At 38.8% G+C, this 20,164-nt stretch overlaps 1 protein-coding gene across 2 annotated transcripts in view; it reads right to left on the bottom strand.

The window, feature by feature from the left end:
* rsrc1 (arginine/serine-rich coiled-coil 1) overlaps nucleotides 1-20,164 on the bottom strand; it is a 173,875-nt gene that overhangs the window by 102,768 nt on the left and 50,943 nt on the right. For both annotated transcript variants that reach the window (XM_015377242.1, XM_015377241.1), the window contains exon 5: nucleotides 7,886-7,922. In XM_015377242.1, coding sequence (XP_015232728.1) covers nucleotides 7,886-7,922 — 37 coding nt within the window. The remainder of the gene's footprint in view (nucleotides 1-7,885; nucleotides 7,923-20,164) is intronic.

Consider the following 20,164-nt stretch of genomic DNA (forward strand, 5'->3'; position numbering starts at 1 on the left):
CCATTTTCCCATCAATGTTTTATGTAACCATTTTTTTTTTTTAAATCGATACTAAGAAGTGAAAGATCAATATTATATTGGGCAACCGAATATCACGATATATCGCCAAAACGATTATTTCCCGCACCCCTACTACATAATATATCAATAATAATAAACCAATGTTGCTAATGATTATATATTTTGTAATTTCTGATTTTCTTTTTATGAGTATTTTGTGGACTTTTTTCCACCAACTAACTCCTTGCAATTCTGAAGCCAAGAATGCTTTAATTGTTTGTCGTGAAACACAATTGTGTACAAGCATGTCTCAAAGCCTGAATTTTGTTACCCTTTAAATTATGGTAACCATCAAGAATTGAAATAAAAGCTGTTTTTCAAAGGTAGCATGTGGCAATCTTAGTTTCTATTACGAAACTTGAGGGAGAAGAAAATAAAAATAAGAAAAAAAAAAGAAAAATTTAAACCTTTTTGCCCACCCCGATACAAATCAAAATCCAACTAAAATGTTTGTAAAAAGTAATGTAGTCATATACATTTAAATCTGTAAAAAAAAAAAAAAAAAAAAAAAAAAAAAAAAGCTGTCTATGTGTAAAAGAAATATACCAATATGCCAGGCATCTGTTTTTAAAAAACAAAAATAAAACATCCTTGTTGCAGTGATTCTCACAGCTCGTCTATTCAAATCTCCATGGTCTGCTTGTGCCCATTAACTCCTACTTTTAAACTTTCCAACATCAAACTCTTACCATCTTGTTCCAAAATAATTGCTAATAAATACATCACTTATGGTAGTCAGATGTTTTTCTTAAATCTGAACATTTCAGTACTTTCTTAAGATTTTATATTACCAGTGTTTTTGTGATCTGCAGTTAAGATTTCAATTTGGGTCAAATTAGCCAAAATTAAATATTAAACTATTTACTCCTGACCAAAAACTCTCCTGCTGGCTGATGTTTTTTACTCGAGTATCAACAATATCTTCTTAGTTCACAAGAATCAGTTGTGAGAAACTGGAAAATGGGCTAAACAAATGGCATCTATAAAAATGGAACAAAACGGACGCGCTAACCTGACCAAAGCTTACAGCAGCAAGTCATGTAACTTCCAATTGTTCATCCCTATTCACTATTCAGCACCTCTCAAGAAAGTTTGGTGGTTTCTGCCAAACACTTGATACTCTTAAGACTAATAATGGCATCAGCAGCATTGTAGGAACAATTCAAATGGATTGCAGCTCCCTAAAGTTATACAAAATGATGGGAAATATAAGAACTTTTACTAAGAGCACTCATTACCGCCCAAACAATGACATTCATTAAGAGGAAAAGCAGTAAAATCAGACAGCAATTAACATCAGATACTTGATTAAACAATATCCTTGGAAAAAATGGAATAGTCCTAGTCTAGAATTACGCAATAAGACTTCTCTGAGTTGACTACATTCCACATTGAGTGATGGCAGGTTTGTTAAGCCGTTGTTGTGGGAGCGTGCTGTCTCGTCTACAGCTGTTGGTGCCAGTCTGTCAGCAGGCAAACCGGGCTATCGGCCTTAGTAAACTCTTCAACTCACCAAGGGACGCTTGCACATCAGCAATGAAGTAGATCATGTAGCCAACAAACCAATTGCATTATAAAACTAGGGAAACACTTTATTCTAAGCTGTCTCTAGTGAAACAATAATATGTTTTTGAGATGCAGATGCTTTTATTCTTGTGATTTCTGACCAGTTTTTAGGAAACTGCAATTTTTGTATGCATAAAAAAAAAAAAAAGGATAAAACAAACAGTCTGCTTTTAGAAAGTTAAATCCAGACTTAGATCGTAGATTTGCTATTTGAGTTTCCCACAAAGGGTGACCTCAATCTAACCTCTGACCGCAGATTGACCTGTACCATTCTGGCCCGTCCAACCCTCTCTCCCCAAAACTGTTGACATGTCTTCTTCATCCCCTTCTACTCTCCCCTCCCTTTTTTTCCTCCTCCTATCCATCCTTGGGCAGTGTGTGGTTAAAGCGATGGGTACAGCTGCTGATTGAGCCAGCAGCCCTGATGAGGCTGATTCCTTGTGTTATTGATTGAGCTGCTGGCTTTCTTCTGCTTCGCTCTAAGAAGCAGTACATCTGGGCCGATTAGCTGCTGTAGGCCACCTCTTTCTCCCAGAGCAACAAAATCTGCCTTGATGCTTCTTGTGTTTGTGCACTCGAGTGTTATTTGGACACGTACATTGACGTACCAAAAGCTGAAAGTAAAGCGAAGCGCTGGGAGCAATTAACTTCAGTGTTTCCCTCCTCATCGCTACTGATTGTATTCAGCCTATCTGGCAAAACACAAAGGAAAGCAACCAAACAAACAATAAAACAAACCTCAGACCACACAGATCTTAATTGGCAGCCTAATTAATTCAGCAGTCATTCACTTTTACAGTTAACAGAAGAGGCTAATGCTGGCAAGATCAAATACAAGGAAAACAGGAACAAAAAAGCTTAGCTGTCATACCAGTTAGGACATTAGAAAGGTACTTGACAAGTATTTTAGAGAAAACAAATACACAATAATGGCAGACAACTTTACAGATTTAAGGTTCTTGCTTGACAAAATGATGTTCCTTTACCTTATGTCACCAAAGCTAAGCATACATATAATTTATGCTCCAATCTTAAGAGCAGTAGATCAACAGAAGAGTAATAAATGCCTGTTTGGAAATATTCAGGGATATGTGTTATACATGTAGATTGAAGCACTGCAGGAAAAAAAAAAAGTGTTTGAACAGCCCCGCAAACCGTGGCTCTGAGAGAGATGAGCTCCATTATTTACCGTTTTCCGTCCCGAATCGTAATCAGAGCCTTGTGATCCGCACATGCAGCTGCCTACTGGGGTGCAATCTCCCCCATAACCATAAACACACCCATAAATCCAAACACCCGGGATCCACGTATTCAAATTCCCTCACATATAACTACAAAAAATATGCTAAAGAATACACAGATGTGTACTGGAGTGTGTGTGTCAGTGTATGTACCATCCATTAATAGAGTCAAGCTGATGAGACGCACTTTGGAGGAGGAATCAATTAAACATCACATTTAAATAAGGACTACTTGTAGGAAAACTTTCTGAAACTGAAATGGTTCTGTTTTCTTTTGTAGTTTTAACACTAGAACTCCCAAGGTAGTCTTTTTGATAGTTTTGAGATTTTGAAGTGAAAGAACTTTATTTACATTAATCTTATGTTGGTCATGTTAACTTCATATTTTCTTCATTTTCACTTTGATTTTTGTATAAAATAAAATCCTACAAAATAAATATGGTCAATTTTACCTCAATCTCACAAAGTTTTCATTTTGACGGCTCTAAAAGATGCACTGTAAATTCTTCCCGTGGTTGATTAACTGTTCGTACCGTTGCCTAGCAACCAACATTCTACCTAGACAACTCTTTGGCTAATATGTAAAAAATGGCTTTCAGGAAAGATCTAACTGCAAAACAGGCTTTAGAAATGCTTCAAAATATTGATGAGAGCAATTTGGGCTGAGACTGATGATGACGACTGGTCGATAGAAAGCGGCTCAGATTCTGATAGCGAGTCCGAGGATGATCAATGACCCCCGAAAAACGCAGAAGTATCAGTGACACATTAGACAATAGGGAAACTTTTGTTCAAGGTTTGGATAGCACTGCCAACAACTATGCTGGCCCAAAATCCAAACAAGAGCCCGTGGTCTACTACTATCACACAAAGGTTAGCGTGGATGTGTTAGGTCAGATGATAAGAAAGTTTTCTATAAAATCTCCAACATAAAGGTGGCCTGTAGATGTGTTTTTCAGTCTCCTGGATATAGCAGCTATAAACGCGTTAGTTTTATTCAGGAGCTGTATTAACATCACTGTCTAACGCAGAGATTTAATTCTCGATTCTTGATTTAGTAAAAGAGTTGCATGCCAACCACATGCGCTTCAGAGAGCAGCAAGTTACCAACCCCTTCGCACAGTGCCAGGTGCGTCAGCGCTCTACAATAAAACCCTTATATGATGTTTGTCATAAATATGAAAAGGTGGTGTGCGGGAGATGTGTAGGGGGGAATCAATCAAATTCGGAAAATGAAATTGTCAGATCAAACTTTGAACCTGTTTAGTAAAACATTTATTTATTTTATTCATTAATTTTTAATACAAATTTAGACTAAAAATAACAACAGCATATAATACAGCCTTTGAAATATCTATATTAGACCTGTTTATATCTATATATCCACAATGGGTTTATATGGCACACTAGAACCATTAAGTCAATGACATCATCACTACTCTCAAGTTCCATTGGGAAATATTTCAGCCGTCAAAATGACTGCCAGTGGGAATTCTAGTGGTATCAGAATCCTGGGAGTCCTAGTGTTAAAGACCTGCACAAAAAAGCAACAATAACAAAAACACCACCCTGATTGAGTAGGATTATTAAAACAGCATAAAGAAATAGCTACGAACTGGAGCTAAAATTCAAGGTATTCAGATCGAGCCTTAGGTTTTTCCGTCTCCACACTTAAAATTGATTTGTGACTGATGGGCCTTTGCATCACTTGGTGGCAGATGAGGAGAGATTTCAATTATTTGATGCAGGTGTGCCTGGACATATACACAGCTTAAATAAGCAGGATGTTAGGCCCTTAAGATTAGAGTGAAAGACGCTTGTTTACGGAGGATTTCAATGTAAATGTAAAAAAAGGCCAATCAATTTTGCAGGACTTTTTTCTTCTTAATGCCCTATAGCTTAAATGTTAGCTCACAAGTCTATAAGCAAAGCTCATCACTTGCACTCATTTAAGCCTTTAAGTATACAGCACTTAGAGTAAAGTACTTGTAGATATATTCATCAGTTCGCTGACCCTAAAATCACTCTGGTCTTATCTATTTTAGTTGCATGCATAAGAGAAAAAAATCATTTCAGCATTAGACATAGGCACTCATAATGTTTGCTTTAGAATAACTGCCCATAAAGGTATTGATTAATGCCGTTTATGCATCTAAAGCTGCTGTTTATGCATCTAAAGCATGAATAATTGAAATAACATTTTACTGAGACATGCATCAATTACAGCTGTAGACCAACGCAATCAAAATACCCAGAAAAGACCATTAAATTTCCAATTTAAAGCTATAATAGGCTCGATGGAGGAACTCATAATCATATACATTCCTCAACAAAAGTGTGTTATATTAGAGAAATGTAGGAATATCTACCCTGCAGCACCTGATGAATGCTTTCCTACACAACAGCAGAAGCTCTTCATGAGACGGGTAGTTCAGACAAGCAATATACATCCCTGTACTACAGAAAAAAGTTTAAGCACTTTAAAAATCACAATTAAGGATTATACTATGGTAGGTTGTTTTAGTATATATCTGGATGTATTGTTCTTGTGCCATCAGACACAAATTTCCTCTGTGGGCATTAATAAAATATCTATTCTATAACAAAACCAAGTTAGCAGAATCTTGTCCACAAAACAGCTGTTATTTACACTCTAGTAATTTGGCCTTGATTAGACTTTTAGGTGTGTATCTAAGATGTAACATTGCACATCCCCTTAAACATTGTCCCTGTTGTAAAATATGGAGTTCTGCCTTTAGGACAGATGTTAATTTATAACTACAACAAGCTTGGGCTTTTACAAATGGGGGGATAAAGGTTCATAATAGTTCAGTTTTTAAAGCAATGTTTTTTGCCATTTCACTTGACAATTATGTGATACTTAGTGTTGTAGTGACTTAAATTTAAAATAAATCACATAGAAATGTTGAGCTGCCATCTAAATGTGCTCAAATTGAAGACATGACCTTTTGAAAGACACTGAACTTTAAGACCACTTAAGTCCAATTAAACAGAAATTAGTGTTTTTAGAAACTACTTAGTCTTTGAAATCCAGGGTCGGTCATTGGTGTTGCATATTCGGGGTCATTTGCGTACCACGTGGTGGGGCGTGGGTCATTTGTCTAAGGTGATGGGAGCTGGAGTTTAATATGCAGGGAGGCAAGGGAGGGAGGGCATGTGACATCCACAGAGAGACGGGACCCTCTTTGACCCCTGTCTATAATTCATCCCCTGGAATATGGGGTGTATCAAACCTCAGTTTCTTCCCACCCAAAAAGAGTAGAAAAAAAAAACCTTCTCACTTTGTTGCATGGAACTCTGACCCTGTATTAAAGCAAGGAGCAAGAAGGAACCTGGAAACGTTGGTGATTAAATTTTCAGGCCCATCCCAGGAGAGTAGAACCAGCAGGTCCTCTATTCATGGAGAGGAAGAGACTTAGGAGAAGCACAAACTAGTCAGGAGAAGAGGAAGAAAAGGTGTGGGACTCTGTGTCTGGGTGAGAAAGAAACACAGTACATTTTATGTGAAAATGTACTAACAAGTGCACACAAGAGCAAAAACCCAGAGATGGTATCAACTAAAAGTTATAGTTCGATTTTGTACTTAAAGTTTACATGTAATGCTCATCTGAAAGCAGGACCAAGGCCTTTCAAAAAGCAGTATCCCTAATTTATGCCCAAGAATCCTCTCAGTTCTTTGGTTGTTACAACTTCTGCTTCTCTTAAATTGAACAGTTCATTTTTTACGGGAAAAAAATAATCTGTCCAGTAGAAAGTTTTTTTCTCCCCTTTGGTTTTCTTGGCCAAGAGATGCTTCCAGGGTGGTGAGAAGGGGCCACTTCTAAGCTGGGCTGCGCTCTGGACTCAGCTTATATCTATCATGGACAACACCTTTCACCGCATATGACGTCACCCCAACGTGACAAATTTAGGCTACGGTATGTGCAGCATATTATGTTAGCCTACAATTGTCATATTTAGCTGATCTTTAAATAAAGATGTCACCTTTTCCATTCAAATTTCTAAAGTCACTCTTTACTAATATCAGCTTCTAGTTGTAAAATGTGTTTTTTAGATATGAGGCACACTCCTTGTTATCAACATTATTGATCATCTCTGTTCCTCTTATCTGTGGAGACTCTCAGTCATCCCGGCCGTGTTCAAGCTTGAAAACTTCAGTTTAGGCTCTGTACCTCTGTTTCTATAAACTATTGTTTGCTCTCTGTCTGTCTGACCAGACCATCACCACAATTGTACAACAACACGTCCTCATCTTATATTAATATAATATTAAAATGTTTTACATTCTCTTAAATTTTATAGCAATGCCAAAATCTGCTTTTGGATTTGTGTATTTTTCCAATTTCACCATCAAACTGAGGACCTTTTTTTTTTTTTTTACCAAACTGAGGACCGTTTAGCTGGCTCTTGCCTCCTTTTTTTTTTTTTTACTAAAGGTTATGTTTAGGACTAAGGTGTGAGTTGGTTTTAGGGCAAGATTAGGGTTATGTATGCACTGCTAATAGTTAGGTTTAGGATTATTTTAAGGGTTACAGCTTAGAAAGGCTTTAAAATGACTGAAAATCAATTAAAGTTAATGGGGTCAACATGTGGTCGTCAATGCATATAGCAAGATGTAAATGGTGTGAGGGGGGGAGTGGGGTGTTCAAAGGTTTTAAAATCTATTAGGGCCTTTCCATTTATATTCATTTTCTGGGTATATTTAAGGGGGATGTACTTGTGCTTGCAGCTGATTCAGAACAGCTTTTTTTTTTTATATTTAAGTCAGGTGAGAACTTCGATGAAAAGCAGGGATCTTTTTTTGATCCTCACTTTTTTGGGTCACAAACTAAGCTGTGATTCAAGCTTTGTTTAGGCAAGGTATGCGCCAGTAATGGTAATTATGATTAGGGTCCAGGTTAGTCCATAGAAACACTGAAAATAAGTGCAAATCAATGTAAAGTCCTCAGCAAGTATAGATGAAGGATTTGTTTGTGTGTGTGCTGAATACAACTTACCAGATGTTCCAGTTTGTCTTTGATACTCGCGGCATCTCTGAAACAACAAAAAACACAATGTTTAGATACTACAGTGAAAGGCCACTAAGTAAATAAGCATTTAACTTAAATTTTAGGCAATGTAGGGTGTGTGTATTTTTGCACTTTTCTGGGAGATTCATCTAGTTTAGAGGAAAATAGGAGATATAAGCTCCTTCTCCATGTTTAGCTCTGGCTCTGGATATGCAGAGTAGACTTGACCCAAAAAACCTGAGAGGTCTTGGTGGTTGATACACTGGCAACAAGTCTGTAATGTATTTTCGTACTGAGCTATTCAATGATTTATAGACTAATAGAAGTATTTTAAAGTATTTTCTCAGAGCTTAAGGGAGACAAGTGTAACTACTTTTAGAACTGGGGTGATGAACTCTGCTTTCTGAGTGTTGGTAAGGACGTGGGCAGCAGTGTTCTCAATCAGCTCTATCTGTCTGATCGACTTTTTAGGCAGACCTGTGAAGTCACAGCGGCAGTAATCAATTCTACGAAAGATAAAAACATAAAATAGTTTTTCAAGGTCCTGCTGAGGAAAATCAAAAATAACTATTATCAGAGAGAATAATCCTCATAAAACTAGGATGGTTCATCAAAAAGAGAACAAAAACACAGATTTATCCTAATGGCTAACCTCTCAGGCTGAATGCAGAGTGTATTTCAATGCTTCTGAATCTAAACCACACAGAGGTTAACTAATACTGTCACCACACCACTGGCAGTCGTGATGATAATTTACAACTACAAAGAAAGAGCTGGGAGCTCATTATCTGTGTAGTAATGATGATCATAATATTAAAAAATTTGTGTATGATTACCAGGCTAGCAACAACAGACTTCCTACCCGAGGAAACAAGGGGGGGTTGCTCAGTTTAAAAAAAAAAAAAAAGAGCAAATTGGCAGTGAATAATAGATGCAATTCTGGCACATTTCAAATTTGCAGCAGTGCAAATCAAAAGATCAAGAGAACACAAACAGCACCCAAACCCCACGTCTACGATTGCACACCCCCCTCGTCCAACTCTGCCCTCCATTACTGAGAACTCCACCCAGGCTGTGGTGCTTTACGGTGTCGTGTGTGTGTGTGTGTGTGTGTGTGTGTGTGTGCGTGTGTCTGTGCTGAGAGGGAAGAAGGCTTATCGACAGGCTTCAGTTGCTAATGCAGCTGGCAGCATCACTGTGTAAATCTACACCATCTCTAAAATTACATACCGTCTAATCTATCCGACTCCCTCTGCTTTTCTGCTCCCTCTATGCATCCATCCTACAGGACATGTCCCATATATATGCTAGCATCTCCAACAACATTGCCTTCAACTTTTCCAAATAAAGTCTTGATGGAGAACAGAACCTAAGGCAGATGCATTGGACAGGGTGGGTTCGGGGGGGTTCCCCACAAGAACAGAGAAAATAGATTTGTTTGTTCGCTCCGCGCCCCGTCTGACAAACCGCAAGAAGTCGACCACTTAAGGCAAACTTCATCTAGCCGTAATTACATTACATTCTGACAAACACCCCGCCACATTCATTATACATGACGGGCGCCCAGCAACCAGACAGCAAGACATTTGTTACTGTGGTGACAGTGTGTGTAATCCACTAATGAAGCGCAATTAGTGAGAAACAATCCAACACTGGGGAGACACAGCGCCCCCAACCCCCCCCAGCCTCCTTTAATCTCACTCTCAGTTTTACAATGACATCTTTTTCCTCCCTTGTAGTTTTTTTTATTCAGCATTATTTTGCCATTCACACACAATTAATGCCTATCTCTTTCATCTGCTTTTTAGACCTAATCAAGGGGGAGGCTGTCTAGTGGTGTCCTCAGTGGGGCCGTGGGTATTGCTCTGTCCACAAACACACAGTCTCATCCCATTTTAAACCCCCATTTCTCTTCTCAAAACATCATATAATATGCCTAGGCCTTATGGGAGGCAGTTTTCCCTTTTCTTCTATCTCTCCTTCCTTCCTCCCTCCCTCCCTCTGCACGCGATCTCTTCAACACGGAGGCAGCATCGATTTCTGAATTACGCCACAATATTAAATAATTAATATACTTGCAGTGATTGATGTTTTGCATTAGGCCAATATTAGCTTATCAATCAAAATCCACTTGGTTTAATGTAATAATATTGAAAATGTGTCAGTGCCTGTTCTTCCAATTTGTAGTGGAGGCAGGCCAGATAGTAATGGTGGTGTAGCACAAGGCCTCAGAGACATATATGGCCTGCTCGCTACAACCGCAGGAGCACATTACAGTCTTGAGATGGAGATAGGGAGGGAGAGGAGACACAGAGAGGAAGTTGGAGAATAGAAATGGAAGGACAAAGGTGAGCAGACCACTCTGTGATAAGTGAGAGAGGGAGAGGGGGGCAGCATGTCCTCTAGATGGCTTGCTATTGTTTAACTAAAAGGCTACATCATGATATATTCTTTTTTTTTTTATTGTACAAAGAAGTTTTACTTTACTGATAGACATACATTATTATAAAAATTACCACTGTGGTACCTATTTAAATTCTATTACAAAGGGAAGTTCACTTTATAGTTTAGAAACATGTAACAGAAAGGCTTCCTAAGCAGCAGGCAACTAGTTCTATAACCAAAGAAGCTATGTATTTGTAGTGTAGTGTCATTTAGCTCAAATTTAACTTTAAAGAATCTCTTTAAAAAAAAATATATATATAAAAAATTTTTATAATCTCAAACATTTCACGATTTTCAAGGAGAGATGAGCAAATGAAACCCAGACTCCCTTAAAACTGCAGGGTGAAAGCAAACATTTTCCTACGATGCTTAAAGTCGTAGGGAAAGTTCCAACTGTTGCATTTCCGAATTCTCCCAAGTGGTGTCCGACTTTACACGAGTGAATAAAGTGAATGTGATTGGTTTATCAAGGGGCCGGGATTGTTGTGGCGGAAGGTTCAAAAGCAAGTTTGGTTGTAGCCGGTTTGGTTTCTTGGAAGCATCTTGCTAACCAGTTAGCAACTTCGTGCTAGTAGGTTCCCAATGTAAAATTACATTGGGACCAAGTAGCACTTAGCAACGACACTGTCAAGGAACGCTATGGACAGCAGAAACATGCAAGAGGAGGACAGTTTTGTGTCGGAGGTTGTGGATGAGTCTTCGCCGTCATACATTTTTATTTAGAGGAGGAAAGTGGGTACGAAGTTGTTGAGGAAGAGGATGTCAGGGCGGCAGAAGCTTGGTTTGGTGTAGAAGGCTTAAAGCCGTACATGTTTGAGCCCTTGCCTCGCAACGCTGCCAGTTCTGTTAGATCTACGCCTGCCGAAGACACAGACGTCCATCCCCGTGAACACTGGGACGGAACTCAATGGTAAAGTAAATGATTCTTATTTCAACCGTTGCATATATTAGCTGCGACATATGAATCAAGATGCTATGACAGAAAAATTTGATTGACAGATGACCATTGATATATGATTGGCCAAATTTAGGTGTACAAGCTGACGTATAACAAACTGGCCTGCATAAGACAACGAAAAAAACCCCACAGATTTTAAGACAATTTTTTAAAAATAGAAATATTCTAACTTTTGGGACAGTATCGTCTAATAAAGACATAAGATAAGACATTTGGACATATGATAAGACATTTATATACATGTTTAAACCTGAATTATTTGACATTTAAATATGACTTCCCTATGACTGTAAAAACAGTTTTTTGGCTCTTCTATCCTGGACTCATTAGAACAGCCTTAACTTGCAGAACTAGACAACGTCACACACCAATCATCATTCACTCTTCACTTTGAAAGATTTATCGATAATAAAACTGTCAGATATTGTGGTATAGGTATATAATGTCTGTACTTGGATTTACTCATGGTTACCATACCTAAAAGTAACTTTTCAGTAACAACCCCAGAATTTAGGAGATACTTTAAAACAAGAAAATATCTTGAACTGCTGCGCTTCAGTGTTTGATATCTTGACCTAAAGAATGTAACTTGCTTTAAGTTATTTTTTGGTTTTAACCAAAGGGTATGATGAAGTACAGTACATGTAAGATGCTGGTTGTTTTATCAAATACAGTTACGATGCTACCATTATGGGAATTCCAGAACAGCACTAAATCGCTCTTTTCCATCTCCCTCCAAGAACCACTCGTTGTTGTCATCTCAAAAACTAGGTCAGGGGAGAAGCTTTCATCAGAGGCAAGGATCAACACATTAAACAGTCAATCAAAGTGTTGTGACAAAAAGGTTCAAAATGAATGACTGATTATTGCTGACCTGCATCATTTTACATTAGTGCTTTAAAACCACAGAGCTAGTTGGCCTAACATTGGAAAAAGTTTCTACCTGGTGCCCATTTTGAAGGTTTCCCCCCCAAAAAAACAATTAAATCCAGGGAACAATCAGCTTTTAGTGGCAGTGGGAAAAGCTCATCAACCCACGATGAACTGAATCAAATGTAAATATGTCAATGCAAGCGACACAGATTAAAATCACCTTCAAATGGCTCGTCTCCGGTCAGCATGCAGTGGGAACACCAGACCCAGGTCAACCCGATAATTTACGTGATGCCCTTGAGCACAACGTACATACGTCACAACATTGTGCAAGTCACGTTTGATATAACAAAGCCAAACAACTCTGCTTGCTTCAGATAAACATGGTGCAGCACTTTCAAGATGGATTTGGACGATTAAAAGAGCAAAACAATTAAGCACACTGCCTTCCATGTAGCTCGATTGTATACTTTCCTTTTTTTCTGTCGCAGTGATGACATCATTGGCACTAACCCAGCATGATTGCGTCATTGGCTGTGGGGAATGGAGGCCACGCAACTTGGGGTCAGGGGTCAGATGTGGCTTTTTTGCCAAATGGGAAAGCAGCCAAATGTAGATTGTTAGCAGGCTAATGGGAAAGCATCTTATTTATTTGAATCTTTGACAATTCTTTCGGATGTTCAGGTCACGCACTTGTTGAATGAGAAGGCCTGGCTTCCAAACTCCGGCTTGAGACGGAGACTGTCCAGTCGAGTTATTTACCTTTATGGACCTTACTTTCAGCACCAGTGCACAGCGGTGGACTTTGCACCCAAGATGTTGTTTTTCCAAGTTGCATCCAGGTTATTAAAATTCCACTAACCGTTGAATGCGGGTTATTGATTAATGAGGAACTTTTACGCTCCAATCGACAGGTGGCATTCAAACAAGGTATCATGCCGGAGATTTCTAAGCTCCTGCAATTGATTCATATTCCTTGAATGCTGGTGAAAGCAGTCTAGAAGATCACCTTTAGTCATGGAGGTGAGGTGGACGCCCGAGTTCAACGGTTTGGCTGGTTGACCAGTTGATCTTACTTTTCGCAAGCAAAGCTTAGATTTTTCAGGATGACAACACTGCTGGCAAAAATTGATTATTTGAAGATATGTGCCTTTATGAACAAGGATCTTACATATTTCAAACTTATCAAGTGGATCGTTCAAGAAGACATGGGGTAGCATCTGAAGACTAGTCCAGAAACCACATGAAGAGATATCCTGCTATAATCTATGCATAAGCATCTGACGGTAGATGACAGTCAGAGAGGAACTCAACCAAACTAATGATGAAAAGTTTTCCAACTCATTTGTTGGGCAAGACCAGCTATTACAGTTGTCTGGCAGAGACCTTAAAGATGGAAAATTTGACTGATCAACTGTTAAGACACCAGTTTTATGTACCCTTTCGGGTATTCTTTTCCTTTTATAAGAGCTCCAAGCCATCTCGACACGGAGGCTGACAGAAAATGGCGAGTGAGCAAGAGAGGACAGAGACAGAGAGTAATGTGCTGCTGTTCCGGGAAGTGGTAATTAGTTATCCGTGGTCAATTAAGTTAAACTGAACAAACAAGAGTGAGTGTTAAAGTGAGCCTTGGCAAGGTCAATACTGACCAATTTAACATAGTCGCTGGATCCATCACACTGTCTGCACTCTGCTGCTCCCTTACTAGCTCTTTGCCTCTACTCTCATACTTTTTCTGCTTGTCGACTCCTCTCTCGATTCTTCCTACCTTCATCAGTCACAGTGCAAGTACTATTTCCTAGTGACCAAACCCTTTTTTTCCCACCTCTTGCTCTATGATGGTGATTTTTAAGCGGTTGCCTCATCTCTTTCCCTCTATCTCTCCTGTCCTGTCAATTTGTCCTCTTCCAATCACAAGCCTGCTGATCCTTTTCTTCTCTTTCTCTCTCCCCCACACCCCTCTGTGAGCCCCTGTGCTCTTGCTTGCAGACAATTAATTACAGGGCCACCACTAGATGAGTTGTCATTTGTGGTCAAGTTTCTAATAATTGCATTAGGTCTTCAGGTTCCTCTAAGATGGCCTTCCTTTTCTTTCCGTTAGCCTCTCTCTTTTTCATCCCCAGCCCCTTGACACAGCAGAGATGAATATCTTCAGTCAGTCAATGGAGGCGACAGAGGGACTTAAAATGCAGAGGCAGTCATTTGATTTCCAGCTAACAGAGCTGCCCATTAGGCCGGTACTCATCAGCCATGCATTACCTCTCAGACCCGCTGTCCTGAAAGTGAAAGCTTTAACCCTTTCGCTGCCCACTGCTTGACTTTTTGACTATGTATTAACAAACTAAACCTCCTGCACAAAGATCATGCAAATTTCCTCTTTTGGTAAGGAAAGTTTAAATTGAAATTGAACATTTTGATTCTTCACCTTCTAAACTGAAAGAAAAGATTTCAATAAATTTTATTGTTAAATAAAATTAACAGACATGGCTGTCTGAGTCAAACAGGCTGGCATCTCCAGTGACCTTGAGATTTTAGGATAAAGCCTGGTTTTCATTGACAGACAGAAGCTATTCAAAAGCAACTTGTTTAAATCAATTGGGAATTTAATCTGATTACCAATCATAGAAAAAGTAAAGCAGATAAATGCTGCATCAAGTAAATCCTAGACAGGACACAACTCCTCTGAACTAAAAACAAGAGACTGGGACAAAAATTTATACGGTCAACAAAATTTCACAGAAAGGGTAACAATATCTTGCCTGGACAATTCAGTCCCAATATGGGAGGCAAAATTGTCCAGTCTTATATTGACAGGTCTGCTAAAGCTGCAGTTATGGTTTGTAGGATATTTCGTCACCAAACTTTGGGCGTTGTAACATCATCTGGATGTGGTGCAACAAGAAAGTCAGATCATGGATCATGACACTGTCCTTTCAATATGGATATAAAACTCAGATTTGTAGGTAATATCAAAAGTAAACCCACTCTCTAAATGTTGTTGGTACAAAGTTGAAATGGGTATATATATAAAATGACATCGACTATAAAAATCTGACTGCATCAATGATTTCATTGTCTTTTTTTTGTAAAATGAGAAGAAAGAAGAGTTTTCCTAGTTTTGTCTTATTTCCCGCTGTAAGTGTGTTATTGTTTCTGCAAATGGCATGTTTTAGGGTCTGTCTATCCTTACTCAAAGTATTGATTCAATTAATAAATCATTTTAGAACTCAATTAATCATAATTAATCTGACTATTAGTTTCATCCTTACTTTGATTTGAAACCTTAGAGTTGCATATTTGGGTTCAGGATGGAATTTGCTCTGTTAACATTAATTTGCTCTACTTTTGGTTTCCTTTTCTGACCTCATGCTAATCTAAACTTGCCCTATAGAATATGCATGTATACATCCATACGTATATTAGTTTCTTGTTAAGAGGGGTTAATGACAGTCTCTTACAAAGCAACCCTATCAATTATAAATAATAAATACAAACAGAGCTCTGATGTTGAAAAAAGTATCAGGAAGTGCAGATATCCAAATTCAAGTTTCAGAATCGGACTGGAAGGGAAATAAATATGGATTGGAGGATCACTACAGTGAATGCTCTAAATAGAGACATGGCTCCAATGCACAATGAGCAGTTACATATCCCTACTGATGAGTGAGAAAATAAAACCAAAGATGTATGTAAAAGATGCTGTTTGCGGCCAGAAGTCTCTCTTTTGTTACATTTCCCCAGAATAAAAGACTATGAAACATTCATTTCTGTATTTTGAATAATTAATATTGTTCCTCTGTGTCTTAATGTGCAGACTTCAAACAGCCAACATTTCACTTCCTTCCATTTTACTAATATTTAATACAGTAGATAATCTTAACATTTAAATAATCAAAATTTAAAAAGACACGTAGACAAAGTTATAATCTCAACAACTCAATTTAAAGTAAATGGTGTATTCCCTTTGCAGTTTCACTTGTGACTGAAGCTCTTTTTTAGTTTCTCCCTAATCAAATCATTATTTTACGCTCATATTTGACTTTTTAAACACTCAAGGTATTTTTATTCATATAAGCATACATATTCAGAGCTTGATCTGACCTCTTTTTACTGTATTTACCTGTTTTACTCTCCAGGTTTACTCTATGGGTCTGACAGGTTTATTTGTAATATTTGTTAAAGTGCAATTTTTTGCTTATGCATCATTTTAAAATATGCACTGAATTCAAAGTTTTCTGTAAAAATAAGAACCGAATCAAATCAAATATAAATCAAAAGAAAACTTCTTTTAGGGGGAATGAAATGTAATAGTAAATGGTGACTCAGCCGATTTTGCAACAACCCTGTTCTCTATGAGCGTTATTTTGCACCTATTCATGCAAAATAATGACTCTGGTTAGACATACTGCCCAGTTCTTCTATTCAGTACCAAAAAAAAAGGCACAAAAAAAATAAATAAAGATACTCAGCCCGCCCACATAAGCACTTTGCAAATTTAATGTCACATTGAAAGCTAAAGCAGAATGAACACATTCTGATCGGCTGAGCAGATGAGTCTTTATTAGTTAAGAGTTCAAACTGTTCACAATCAAAAAACATAAAAACATAACCTTGATATAAGTCTTATGTGCAAAACACCACTTGCCCTTCAGCAGCATCTCAGCCTGACAGCAGTGAGTGATGGTGAGAGGACGACCTGAGTGGAGCAGCCGAGGAAGATGGGACATGGCAACGCTATAAAAGAGACATCATACATAAGAGCTGCTGTGCATGTGTGTGTGTGTGTCTTCGAGAGAGAGGGAGAGAGAAAGCGAGTGTGTGCATCCCATTTGCCACAGTTGCATGCCTTGTCAAGCGTGTCATTGAGCATTCATATGTTGTCTGACTGCTGGTAGAATGGCAGGCGTATTTATTAAAGAGTCAATGTGATGGGGGACACACAAGCACACTCAGATAGGACACACAATCCACTAATACACCATCCACATCAGTGACATCTGCCTGTTTAACTATTAGAAGGCAAAAGCCTGATATTGAGCAACTGAAGAACAGACTCAGACACGCACACAATAATACAGAGGCTGCAGCTTTCCCTCAGGCCTGATTGCCATCTCCATAGGCCCTTTTTAACAGAGCTGCCAATTGAAATTGAAATTGTGTTCTTGTATATGCTATCAGAGCTACCTCTCAGGGTTTTATAAAGCTAAGTGGAAGTTAGCGGGGCACACACTCATAGGCTGACAGGAAGGGATAATGTGGAGGTAAGTCAGGAGCTGTCACTCTTCTATACAGCTCATGCGAGAGGGAACAAAACACAGACTTACCGTTCCTTAGTCTCTACGTAGTCCCACATGCGTAGTCCCAGACTTTGCATAATCCCAAAAAGGTAGAGGGAGGCAGTCCATTAAAAAGGGAGCGAACACATTCAGCACTTTAACTTACTCAGAGGGAGGGTGAAGAGCAGTCAATAAAAAACTCAGGACAGGAAGAAAAGAAGAAAAAGAAGCAGATTTATGGCTGCTCCTTCTGCTTACTGGAACCCCCCCACACCCACACATGCACACACACTTGTTCAGCTGAAAAATAAGAGATTTTTTTTTATTATTATATCCTTTAATCAGGAGTAGCACTCAGACGGATACACACCCAGCAAACTCAACTACTTTATTTTCTTTTTAGTTGATTTCCTAGTTACAACCTTCCACATATTTAACACCCCTACATATAAGAGGCAGAAAAATACATCGTCTGGCAGATATTTCCATCCGATATCTTTTTTCTTTTTTTTTTTCTTCAGCCAGACTGATGTCAAAATAATCAACAGCCATGTCGGCCTTAAACCACCTCTATTGTTCCATTTCTACTACATATTATGACGCAAAGAAGCCACAAGCAATACTTTAATATTTTAGACAGAAGGAACTAAAAAACAGCGATGTGAAGAAGTAAAGGTATCCTTTTAGATGGAATGTGTGTCTCTCTGTGTTATTCTCCAGTTTCATGTTGGCCAGCTGCCTATAGGTAGTGGAATGATTGTTTTTCCCAATGTTCTTATTTCCAATATGTAAACAAAGCACCAATCAATAATATAAAAAGCTCATATCATACTTTTTTGGAGTCATGTAGCCCTTGGAGGGATCAATGACTTAGAAGGTAGGATGTACTGAAAAGGTTTGTATTCATCGTATATTTTCACAGATTTGGCCTTCATGAAAACGTGGAAATAAAAGAAGAAAGCCAGGAGCAGTCTGGAGTTAGCAACAAGCCCTAAGGAGGACTCAGCAAAGATATGGAAGAAGTTGGCAGGATTGTACTTGATATAAAAAGGGCAACTTTAATCTAGTTGTACCTGCTAGAGGCTGCAGTAGGGCACCTACCCTAATCATATATGCCACAGCTCCACAGAAACGCTTAGTTCAAAACATATTTAGGTTTATTTTAAGACCAGCCTTTAATCCAACCAAGAAAGTCATTCATAAAAGGAAAAGATCTGAAATATATGCTGTTATTATTTCTGTCACATTTCTAAAGATCACTTCCATTAAATGTCAAATAAAACACATTGCAATTTGTAAATGAACGCAACAGCATTGAAAAGTTTGGTAGAAAACTTTTGGGAGGCGTTGTTCAATCAGTCACAACTGGAACGAATAAACCAGATATAGAGAAAATTTGATTTTAAATTAGTGTCTTATATTGAAGAGGAGTTGGAGACTCGGGGAAAAAAATGTAAATGGGAAAAGAGAGAGCAATCAATTTCCCCGTGGTTTTTCTCAATAGCGCTCAGCTCTTTCATAGCTCCCAATTACAACCAATCCTAATCAAAGAAATACCTCTCCATTATTGAGATCCAGACAATGACACTCCATCTTTCTCCCTGTTCCAGAACCATGTAAATTGCAGAGCTGGTGCACAAAGAATGAAGCACCGTGCTACAGCACAGCAGTTGGGATGCTTGTATTTCAAGGAAGAAAAAAAAAATCACATGTGGAAATCTTTTGGCTCTCCTTGCAGCCCCAGAAAAACTGATGGGAAACAATGGCAGCCCAGCTCAGCATCTGTCATGGCACAATATAAAAAGATGATCTTGGCAACCAATGGACACACACACACACAAAAAGGAGAAAAAGAACACAAGAGAGGGAGTAAGGCGGAGGGGAGGGCCGGGCGATGGGGGTAATTCATTTGCAAATCAGGCCCTGGTGCTCAGGTCTATTTCAAGCTGCCGGTGGGTGCCAGGAGTTAACAAGGTAATCAGTTTCAATCCTGCCCTTCAATTGTACATCACACCCTCAGTCGGAGAATACCCAGCTCTTTCTATAGGGGCAGAGGGGGAAATAGCAATCTGGCTTCTGCTGGCAGCATCCTTAAAGCATAACACACAGACACAGCCACACACATACAGACCTGAAGTAAAGTTATAAATAGCTGTGCAGAAAAAAATAGATGACTTGATTGCTAAATATTTCATTATTTTGATCCATGAGGCATAAAGATTAGCTGGTGGTTTAATGAATTAACATGTTTGGCCACCCTAAGGGGTAACTTCTAAACATAACAAGATATTTGTCACAGATTTAAACACTTTCTCCACTTTCACCATCCGTTTATTTGCTTTTCCAAATGGGAGAGTGACTGCAGGGACAAAGCTGTAATGCACCTCAAAGAGGTAAATGCTGAGTGCTAGAAAGAAAATCGAGCTAAACCTGTTCTAATCCGCTCTTCCTCTTTCTGTATCCCTCTCTTTTAGCCTGTGTCAGCTGTAACCGGCTGGCCTGTGAGCCAGTTAGTCCCCGTTAGTCCCTCATCTACATAATCAATATGACAACCTTATTTTTCTGATGCAAACAGGATTTTCCCTGTGAGCTGTATTTGTTGGGTGCCCAGTCTGCTCCCGGCCAGCCTCAGTCATGGCCCTCTTTAGCCTTAATTAGATTAGGTGCGATTATCCCGGCTCTACCTTACAAGAGTACGGGCGGGATAAAGGGGCC

Source organism: Cyprinodon variegatus, unplaced genomic scaffold (assembly GCF_000732505.1).
Source record: "Cyprinodon variegatus isolate N-32 unplaced genomic scaffold, C_variegatus-1.0 Scaffold150, whole genome shotgun sequence".
In the NCBI taxonomy this organism is placed as follows: domain Eukaryota; kingdom Metazoa; phylum Chordata; class Actinopteri; order Cyprinodontiformes; family Cyprinodontidae; genus Cyprinodon; species Cyprinodon variegatus.